Raw genomic sequence first — 11364 nt, forward strand, 5'->3', positions numbered from 1 at the left:
AGAAATTAAGAAGGAAAGAAACAAACATGTTTTTACTGGCTTTAACCACCATGCAGGGCCTGCTCATCAGTTGTAAAATGTTTTTTTGTGTGCATACATTTGCCCCAATTATATGAACAGAGCTGTGGCCTCAGGAAACAACCTATTGAGCATGATGATAAACCTTGTCTTCCTGTTCAGTATCAGCTTAGACTGCATTCATGCTGATCTACAGTATCAGCCCAGTTCATTTTAAACAGGCAATATGAGAAAGGATCTGGGTGCAGGTAGGTGGATCAAAACATCCGCTCTACCCAACTCCTTGCCTTGATGAGAAGTAACGGGAATTGAACATTTCTTGGGGCTTCGCCTGCTTTTTAATTCAGTATTGTCTGTGATACATGACATGTACTTAGCTCACAGACTGGTCAATAAACACACTGGTCAAACAACTTAATATCAGACTATAGGCCACAGACTTTCTCCAGGCAGCATACAAATAAATGAATAGGCTACATATTTTATTTTTGGGTCTGGTTATTTACATTACCCATCCCACAAGACATTATTCAGACACATTAACTGAAAATCCATCAAATATTCCAGGATGTCATTCAGACAAGATCAAATAGCACCTTTAACATGTCATTTAAAATAAAACTGTACAATACTTAAAAAGATCCCTTGGAAGTCAAAGGCATGCAGATTTGCACTATTATTTCAAGGCAAGCAAGGGGATAACTTTACACACATGTAAGAATTAATGCTAATTAATCATATTTCACTTTTCAGCTCCTTCAGAACACGATGCGCAGTGAACTCCTTTAATCTTGTGTTAACACAACATAATAACATCAACCACAATAACGAGTTTATAGGACTACTGCAAGTTCACGCAGGCTTTTTTAATAATGTTTCCCCCAGGTTGAATGTGCAAAATAAGTATTGTGGAGAGTGTATTCACCTGATGGCTTGCCAATAAGTAATATTGCGTATCTAATGTACATCGGTACGAGTGTGTGATGGGCCTGTATGTCCATACGGAGCTGGCTGTTACAATACTGACCTCCAGTGTGCGCACGGAGGGTCGGATTAGTGCGTGGTGTCCTTGGTGCGGGACTGCTGCTGTCAGCCTGTCGTTACATAGATGTGACCTCCTCTGCTCGACTTCTTCTATTTAAATTGATTTCATAATGGCACTCTTATGATTATACTGAATATACTTTCAGAAGTCAAATAAAGAGAGCGATCGTCTCTGATCATGGCCATCCGATTTGAGACTTTGCGCGCAGAGACACATTGAACGGAAGCTACTCCGACACTGTTCTGCTATTTCCTAATAAATGATAAATGATATATTATTCAAATATAGCCTACACTCAACCTTTTTTTTGTTATTTCGTTTCCTTCTTCCTATAATCTCCTCATGCTCCCCTGCGCTGGAGCGAGTCCGTGTTGGATTTGTCTTCTATAAAAAAAAAAAAAAGAGAGAGAGAGAGAGAGAGATAACAGACAAGTGGTTGCTCAGACCTCTTTCAGGACACAGTGGGGAGGCGGAGGTGGAACGATGCGGGCGCAGTCGAGATATTAGAGGACGCGCTGAGAAGGATAGGCGCTCTCTGAATATGAAGATTTTGAGCATACGAGATGTTTTTTAATGAGGACATGTCATGCTTTCTATATTGCGTTATATCTATCCATTCTTCTTTTGTCATTTTCTCTATTTACCCACGAGAGTCTTGCACGCATGATCTGGAAGATCGCAGGTGAGGAGATATGAAGAAGAATGCCATAAACTGTAGATTTCTAGTTGAATATGCACTGACGCACTTGTGGGATATTTCTATGGATTACTTTAATAGATTTATTTATGATTTTTAACAATACATCGATCTAAAAACAGAAAAAACGACCACAATGGATGTATTTAATAGCTCTAATCTGGAGGACGGAATTGAAGCAGTGAATATCTCCTATAATTCTACATCTCAGAGTCGATACACCCAGCTTTCTATCTGGAGTCTGGCCGGACTTGTAAGCTTTCTAATTTTATTTACAATAGTTGGAAATGTCCTAGTTGTTATCGCTGTTTTAACGAGCAGAGCTTTGAAACCACCTCAGAACCTTTTTCTTGTTTCCCTGGCCAGTGCGGACATACTGGTGGCCACCCTGGTCATGCCATTTTCTCTTGCAAATGAACTCATGGGCTACTGGTTTTTTGGTAAAATTTGGTGTGACATCTACCTGGCTCTTGACGTTTTATTTTGCACTTCCTCCATAGTTCACTTGTGTGCTATTAGTTTGGACAGGTATTGGTCAGTGACACAGGCTGTGGAGTACAACTTAAAGAGAACCCCCAAAAGAGTTAAATTCATGATTGTGGTGGTATGGTTGATTTCAGCTGTTATCTCCTTTCCACCACTGATATCAATGGACAGGAGCAATAATGAGTCCAGTCCCCAGTGTTTCCTGAATGATGAGACCTGGTACATCCTCTACTCCAGTATTGGCTCATTCTTTGCCCCCTGTGTCATCATGATCCTTGTTTATGTTCGGATTTACCAAGTTGCAAAGACCAGGACCAGAACAATGTCAGAGAAGAAGAGGGATGTGGACTTTCCACTGGATAACGGGATGGAGCAAGCTGAACCAGGGAGAGGAGGATCATTAAAGTCTAACAGGACCGGCAGCATGAGAGAACAGGAACGGGAGAATGGGTACTGCCAAGAGCCAGAAACTCAATCCCCTCTTCCAAATGAGGCGAAGCATCTGCCAACCGACCACAATGATGATTTTGAGGACAGCAGCTCATCAGATGAGAAACCTAAAAAGGGTTTCAGTTTCTCCAAACATCAACATGAAAACAAAAAAGACAGGAAGTTCAGCCGGAAAAGCAGCTCAGCCTCTAAATACTCAAGCAGGAAGTCACGAGCCAGTTCCAAGTCTTTGGAGCTCTTCTCGTCTAGAGGCAAACGAAGAAGCACCATCAATGGGAAGAAAGTTTCAGCTGCCCGGGAGAAGCGTTTCACCTTTGTCCTTGCTGTTGTAATGGGCGTTTTCGTTGTCTGCTGGTTCCCATTCTTCTTCTCTTATAGCTTGTACGGAGTCTGCAGGGAGCTGTGCAAGGTTCCTGAGACATTGTTCAAGTTTTTTTTCTGGATTGGCTACTGTAACAGCTCACTTAACCCGGTCATCTACACCATCTTCAACCAAGACTTCCGCAGAGCCTTCCAAAAGATCCTCTGTAGGTCATGGAAACGTTCTTTCTAAATGTGGGCATGGATGCATTTGTAATAAATTTTGGATGAAAGGATTTAACTACTGTGCAAAGAAGGATTACAATGCAAAAGTAAGCTGACAATATACACATCATGTTCTTTTATTTAACACCATCAGGCTGATTTTAGACTGATGGAGCCTCAGGTTATTCCTTATTTTTTAGACTTCTTTTCCATTTATTTAAATACAAGAAACTAACTCTTAACAGTCACTTGATGTATGCACACCACAGTGGCTCATCTGCATGGACTGCACAGGAGGTAAATGGTTTAGAGAATCACTTGATTCATAATGTTACCTTATCCACTCAGTTTAATGCCAAGGCCTTGACAATCTCTACACAACTGTTACTCGAAGCGTCAGTGATATATTCTCTATGACACTCACAACAATAGGGCATTGGGACAATCGGCCTCCTTCCTTACTGTTTCAGTAGCAAACCTGTTGTTATGGTGATATTGTTTTCTTAAGTTCTCCATGTGGGGCTCAAAAGAGTCAAAAGCGGAAACTGAAGGGGAAGACATTGTATGAGGACATACAGTATGTTTTGTTTTTTGTATACTTGCACATGTGGCTTGGAATCAATCCAGAAACTGTTACACTTAGTACATCAATGTTAACTGGGCATGTCCCCTTACAGACAAATGTTTGCACCTGTCTTTGAGGATATGAATGGAATAAGGAAATCCAGACAAGGCAGATTATTAGCCTCTGAGGCTTCACTGTTTACTGAAATGTGTTAGTTCTGTGTGTGTGTGTGTGTGTGTGTGTGCGTGTGTGTGTGTGTGTGTGCGTGCGCGTGCGTGCATGCGTGCGTGTGTGTGTGTGTGTGTGTGTGTGTGTGTATAAGCGTGCTTTGTTTAAATAGCCTGATTCTTTGTGGTTATGTGTCACAACTCCAAAAATCATAACCAGACATGTATTAATATATTAAAGATGTACTTTGTGTTTAAAGAACAATTCCCATAAGGTTTTTTTTCTGTTACTGTTCATTAGCCTCTGTACTTTTTTTAAAATAACTAATGTTTACTTCTCTGCTTTGAGCACATACTAAAAGATCAAATAAAGCCTTTTTTTGTCATTTGAAAATTCCTGAAGCGTGTACAGTATTCAGAGTCCATTTTCCATCTCCTAATGTTTCTGTTGTGCAGCTGTTGTTTTTGTATTATTTAAGCTGACTCTCTAATAACTGTGAATTAGAACACACAAATGTAAATGGTCTTACTTGGTAAACTGCTGGCATTTTTTTAAAATTTGATTCTTTCTAGTAAGCTGCTGTTGTTCAGGCTTGATCAGTGAAGGTTATTTATCTGGAATCCATCCTGCCTACGATACGGTATTATTCCCTGGGTAGACTGGTGAGCGGGAGACTGAAATCAGGTTTATTCACACAAATAAGTCACCAGCACGTTTATCAAAACTTTAACATTATGTATATGTTTGACTTAAAAAGTCACAATGTGAAACAACAACTGCCCTATAGTGGTTGTTGTGGTGATGCCTGTCAAGTCAAATTGTTGGTAGCTAAGCCATTAAATTACACCGATAAATAGAAGCTAATTATAATTCTCCAAAGCATGTCATGGGAGAGTGAGTGCATAAAATAGCATGTGAAAAAGTTTCTTGGGGAAAGTGACAGCTGAAAAGACCAGCCTCACAGACTCCACTTTGCAATTTGCTGGACAAATCCACGTTAAATGGCTTTTGTCATGATGGAGTCTAAAAAATGTGGCTCATGTTGTTATATGCAAATCAGGATGACTGATTGGTCAACGACAAAATGTTGAGGTTGCAGTAGACTCTTTATGGAACTGTGCAGGACTTGCCACTTACCCAACATACATTTTATTAAACACACAGTTTATGAGTTATGCCGCTGGGAGGCTCCCAATCAAAAAAATTACAACATATGACTTTGACGTTTGTGGGGAATCACGGGAGAGACTCTGTCTGCTGTTCCACCACCACCCCTGATCAAAACGTACTTCCAGTTGACTAGTTAAGACAAACGGCTGAAACAGACCCGAGGAAGATGTTTACTGACGAGTTAATATAAATCCATGTCAAATTTTCACTATGTTTTTTTTCACAGCAGCACATACAGCAACAATATGGTAGCTTTCAGTAGACATTCCTGCTTCCTTATGTAGCAGTCCTTGATGTATCATCTGGTGTTTCCACAGCAACGAAAAACATGCCGTTGCTGTCATGGCGGCTCTGACATGATGGCAGCTGCAGCGATAAGACACGTCTCGTTACATCTATAAAATTAAGGATTTTGATAACTGTTGGAATTATGGGGTGTAAAGTAATTACTCAACAAAATCAATATATAATGTAGGTTCAGTCAATTTACATATTATAGTGTAACAATTCTACATATTGTCGCACACATATTTTCAAATGTATTTACCTGAAAGGATCGTATTTTCTGCAACCCAAATGCAACTTCTGCAAGCCAATTTCAACTACTCCCCTAAATTTACTTGAGTTTTTAAAGGCAGGATGTGCGACATTTTACAAATGTATGCAGCAGAAATTCAGTATATCCTATGTAAAAGTCTCTGAGTCATGGCTGTCTACAATGACTAAGAAGCGCGAGTCTTGCCAGCTGTACAGTAGTCTGAGCCGTGTTGACATCATGTTTACATGGACGGGCGGCCTTGCGTATGAAGCTGTTTTAGTCAAGGACTAGAGAAAAGAAGAACAACATAGTCTACTCACTGCTTATTTGCACACGTAAGTGTCTTTAGATCTCGGCCATTCTGTGTCAATTATGTGCAATATGAAGCTATGAGTTAGCCAAAGTGTACTGACGTTAGCCTGCTAACACAACAATGCAGGCCACGGGCAATTGCAGCTCGAGCAAAGGACAATTTTGTCTGCCACTTGCACTTAATGGTGTTTAATTATGGTGCGTTCTAATTGATAGCTCTGGGGCTGGGGCTTCAGAATAGCGGAGGTGCCACCAAACAGCAGTATGTTGGTTGCATTGGTTTCTCCCAGGGCGACATCTACTGGATCAAAAAAGTTGCACATTCTTCCTTTAAAGTTAAGATCAGGCAAGACAACAAATGATGACATTGAATTTGCTTCCTAACAGCTTCATGTATAAATCTTTTAAGTCCTGAATCATGCAGCGATGAAGACTTCAACTCAGCCTGACATCCCATATCCTTTTCTCCTCTGCCTCCCTCACACATGTCATAACTGATTTCAGCAGATCTGCTCAGTGCTCAGTGGGCGGTATATGGAAAATCAAGATGGGCCAGATTATAAAGTACTTTGGTATGTTGTGGTTAATAGAAATAAGAGTGCTACAAGCACAATGGTAAATGGACTTGAGCTTGTATAGCACTTTTCTTGTCTTCTGACGCTCACACATCACACCACAGGTCACACCTACCCATTCACATCCATTCACATGCTAATGGCAGAGGCTGCTATGTAAAGTGTATTTCAGTATTTACTAATCCCATTACGCCACCGACAAAGTAGCAGGAGCAAATTGGGGTGAAGTGTCTTACCCAGTTCACATCAGACATGTGGCTGCAGAGCTGAGGATTGAATCTCCGACCTTCCAGATGAGAGATGCCCGACGCTACCATTGAGCTACAGCAGCCCCACAAGCCTTGAGATATGATGCTACATTTTTAATGCAGTGGTTTTGAAAGCATTGTATACTGTTTCCTTGAATAATTAAGGACATTTCCTATTTGGAAGTATCTGAGGTATAGATAATAGGACATAATAAATTCCATGGAAAAATTTGTAATTTCACATTAACTTTTTTTCTCCTTCTTTAAGCTCACATTTCCTCCTCTAACAACTTTCTTCAGTGTATGGTCACACATTCTGTACATTGTGAGCTGAACCGTAGTTTTTCTTAGGTTTCCACTGTGCCTCACCAACTCGAACATTGTCTTGATATCCTCTACTGTTACAGTCATCTTTTTTCATTTCCTTTTGCATTTGTTTTTATCTGCCTCAGTGTTTATAAAAAACTTGAGAAATGCAAATGAAAACTGATTACAAAAGAAGGCAGACTAATATACGCAAATGCTACATAAAAGGGATGTAAAGAATCAGTTGCTCAGTCCGTAGGGACTTGGGTTGGGAACCGGAGGGTCGCAGGTTCAAGTTCCGGTGCGGACCAAATCTGGAAGTTGGTCTGGTAGCTGGAGAGGTCCCGAGCACTGTCGAGGTGCTCTTGAGCAAGACACCGAACCCCAAGCTGCTCTGGTGCGCTCTCTGCTTAGCAGCTTGTAGCAGCCCCACTCTGACATCTCTCCACCAATGCTTTTCCACAGATCCTGTTTGTGCATGAGTGTGATTCGGGCCTGTGTGTGTGAGAAGCATGTCTCTATAAATTACAGAGTGTAAACCCAAAATTTTTCTCAGGGATTAATAAAGAATATCAAAATAAAAAAATAACATAAAATAAAATAAAAAAATTGGTTTAGCTCACACAGAACTAACAAATTAGCTATTCTTGTGAAGCATATTTTATAGATTTAAAATACTATTTAAGAAAAAGAAATCGTTTTTTTAACTACACCTGAGGATACATTAGATTCAGTGATATTTTTCAAGATATCCTAAGAAAAAAGAAATCTTTAAATATATATTCTTTTTGAATCATAAAGAGCCAAAGAGGGTGAGTCTCTGCCTGGTCAGTGACTTTTGTCTACATTGTCCAAAATAAAGAAAACATTGTTTAAAGATGTTTTTACTTACTCACAAATTTTAATTCCTTGCAAGCAAAAAGGTAATATAATTTTTAAATTATTGAAACCCAGAGAAAAAGAAAAATGGTCCTATGATTAATCTACTAAAATTACGTTGTTCCTAGAATGCCACGTTGGAGCGGCTGTGGCTCAGTTCATAGTCAGTTGTCTCTCAACCAGAGGGTCGGTCAGATGTCCGATCTGTTTTTGGGCAAGACACTTAACCCCAAGTTTCTCCTGCTACTTCGTCGTGTGAATGTGAAGTAAGTGTAGTTACTTATGAAGGTCACTTTCCATAGAAGCCTCTGCCATCAATGTGTGAATGGTTGTGAATGGGTAGTGACCTTCGGTGTAAAAGTGCTTTGCATGCAAGAAATTCCTCACTAATTCAAAATGCTTCACAGCTGAAATGGCTAATTTCTACAAATGAAATAAAAATACAAATAATGAAGCATGTTGAAAGCAAATTTAACTCTCGTACCATAGCATTGCAGGTCAATTATTTTTATAAGGGGCAGCAGCTCTCTAGAAACTTCATAGGCACTGATTGTATGCTGTAATTCTAGCTCCTCAGTTGCAGCAGCACATCAAATGGCACACAATGAATTTCTCTTATGTCCTTGAAGTGTTTGAGGGAGCGACTGCGGGAGGCCAGGCACTGAATGTATTTTTAAGATGGGAATTTTAGAGAGTCCTGGCACCAGTGCACACAGCTTTTATTCACCAACAAAGAAATAATGATTTCGTCAACATCAGGCTAATGTGAGTAGAGGTTTTATTATGTGTTCTCTCTTTTAACTCAGCTTAGCCAATCACCTAATTGCTCCATTGGTCCATTCCCACTGTGTCTGGACTATTTCCTTTGTGTAACGTTAAGTAATCATTTTTGAGAGCTTGGGAAAATATGCTTAATTCTCTCATCTTTGATGAGAGGAAAATACCAATCTCATCTTTCAGTTTATGTGAAGCTTTGGACTACACATATTTCAAAGGATATAAGGCTATATGCATGAGAGAAGTACTACATAAATATGACAGAGAATTGAAACACCAACAGCCATCTATCTTTCTTTAATATCTAGCACACAGCATCTTGTCAGTGATGGATAAAAGGCTCTATATTAGATTTCCCCGAATGTCATGGCCAAGAGTAGAGTCCCACTCTGTAGCACAAGAATAGGGTTGGTTGATAAAAAAGTCAAGATAACATAATGTTTAATTGATGAGAAAATAAGTCAAGAGATTCACATGAATCACAGGCAGCCCAGTTGCAGGGCAATCAATCACTATGTTCTTTTATTTCTCTAGTGATCTCCAAACTCTTCTCTCATACCTGCTCTTCTCTCGTCCCTGCAAGATTGCAAGAGCAGAGAATGCTATGCTCACATACCATCTGCCATCAGTTTCACACTCCACTTTATCAACCTCTGTCTTTCTCCACCCTTCTCTCTCTTCCCATATCAATCTATCTCTTCTCTCAGTCTGACAACAGCCATTTATCATGTGAGCTTCTGCTCACATGATACATTTTTACTGTAGTTTTGGTTGGCTGTATGGAGGATTTATTTTTATCCTTTGTATAAATTCACCCCTCTCATTAATTTAAGTTTGATCAGTGTGTTTTGATTGAATTGTAATGTCTTGTTCAATACAGAAGATATAAGTCTCAACACTGAGGAAGGAAAAACATGCGGCTTAAAGGAAGCAATAGGGAAAACTTAATCCTGTCCCTTTCACCAGTTTGTTGCCAGATTGTTCTTTACTTCCATGCAAGACTTTACCTCACTCATCCTTGGACTGATTATGCTGCATTCCAGTTGATCTCGGCAGTCGGAAATTCAGTTCCCAGTCGGAAGTGTCAACTGGAACGCCCCCTGAAGTTGTAATTACGACTTGGAAACTCGGAGAAAAACAAGTAGCCCGAGATCCAATATGGCTGCTACGTGCATCGAAAGGGATGTTTAAGCTGTAACTGTTGAGTTTACTAGCAGCTTAGTCGTCTTTTTGTGTAATTAAATCAATCACACCGATGGTATCGTGCACGTTTTCTCTGTGGAGGTGTTTTCATGTTATTTTCGGTCAGAAGCTATCACATAATGTGCTGTTATCGTCTGGTAACTAACAAAGCTAACAAAACAAAAGCACTCCTGGAGGCGTCCATGTTGCTTTTCCGAATTGCAACTGGAACGCAGTTTACTCTGGTGTGACGTCATTCCCAGATCTGACTTCTGACTTCCGAGGTAAATGGAACGTGGCATTACCCGATGCCGACCCTGCCTGCTTCTGACTACTAAACCTTGTCGCTTTCGGGGAAAAAAAAACAGCCAAACTTGAGAACAAATTACACTAACTAACAGCCCCTCCCGCCTGATCCACCTCATTCACAACTTCCTCAGTGACAGGCTGCAATCTGTGCAGGTGGGCATCACCACACCACCTGTCCTATATACTAACACTGGAGCAACACAAGGATGTGTATTTAGCCCATTCCCAATTTACACTAATGACTGCACCAGCCCATCACCAACCACCACATACCTCAATAATCAGATGGCCCACCATGTATCTGAGGAAAACAAAAAAGTAATGGAAGCAGAAATACATTTTTAAAAAACTCTTGAAAATGGAATTGCAGAACCCGCGTCTTCGAGCTGGGCCTCCCCTTTTTTAATGTGAGCTCATTTAGAAAATTTCAGGACAGTTTGTGTTTTTATCGAATTGAGTTTTAACTGAGGTATGAAAATGAAGACATATTAATAATTGAAAACTTACATTAGATATAATCTCACTCTACTCTAACTATAAACTGAATCTTACCCCCAGCCACTTACATTGATTTTACATTTTGTAACAATCTATTGTTCATAGTACACCCATAGGCTACGACCATTAAGATTCAAGTAGCCAGGCTATATCAAAACCCCAAACTAGTTCATGCTGGTTTAAAAAGTAATCACCAAGAAAGAAGCAACCATATCCAGAACAATCAGTCAGCAATTCCAGGAAGCGATGATATAATGATAAAAGAAAAAAGTTCAAGTAATCAAGTAACAAAGTAGAGCAAAAAACATCATTGGAAAATTGGAAAACCAAGAAGCAGAATAGCATACCAGTTTCCATGACATTCAGTGGAATGAACTAAGGATGGAAGCAGGTTTTAGTCGAGGCTATTATAGAATGACAGCAGTGCCATCTTATGGTTGAAAACTCAGTTAATATCTAAACATAGTCCTAGATTATATATCTATGAATCTTTTTGGGATTAAGTCAAGTATAGCTTTGTTAATTAAATTTAATGTGAAGTACGTGCAAATCTTAAGTATGTTTTACAGGTTTTCTGTTTGCTTTTAGCAAAAAATTATAGCTTTTTATAGTTGCC

At 39.7% G+C, this 11364-nt stretch overlaps 1 protein-coding gene across 1 annotated transcript; it reads left to right on the top strand.

Moving 5' to 3' along the window:
* The first annotated feature begins 1539 nt into the window (after positions 1-1539).
* Positions 1540-5305, top strand: adra2c (adrenoceptor alpha 2C). Its single transcript, XM_061052036.1, has one exon. It carries the CDS (start codon positions 1897-1899, stop codon positions 3247-3249), a length of 1353 nt encoding a protein of 450 aa, XP_060908019.1. The 5' UTR covers positions 1540-1896; the 3' UTR covers positions 3250-5305.
* Positions 5306-11364: the final 6059 nt, after the last annotated feature.

This window comes from Labrus mixtus, chromosome 2 (genome assembly GCF_963584025.1).
Source record: "Labrus mixtus chromosome 2, fLabMix1.1, whole genome shotgun sequence".
In the NCBI taxonomy this organism is placed as follows: Eukaryota; Metazoa; Chordata; class Actinopteri; order Labriformes; family Labridae; genus Labrus; species Labrus mixtus.

Excerpts from the sequence above, each read along its gene's own strand:
- adra2c (XM_061052036.1), top strand. The coding sequence starts at position 1,897 with ATGGATGTATTTAATAGCTCTAATCTGGAGGACGGAATTGAAGCAGTG.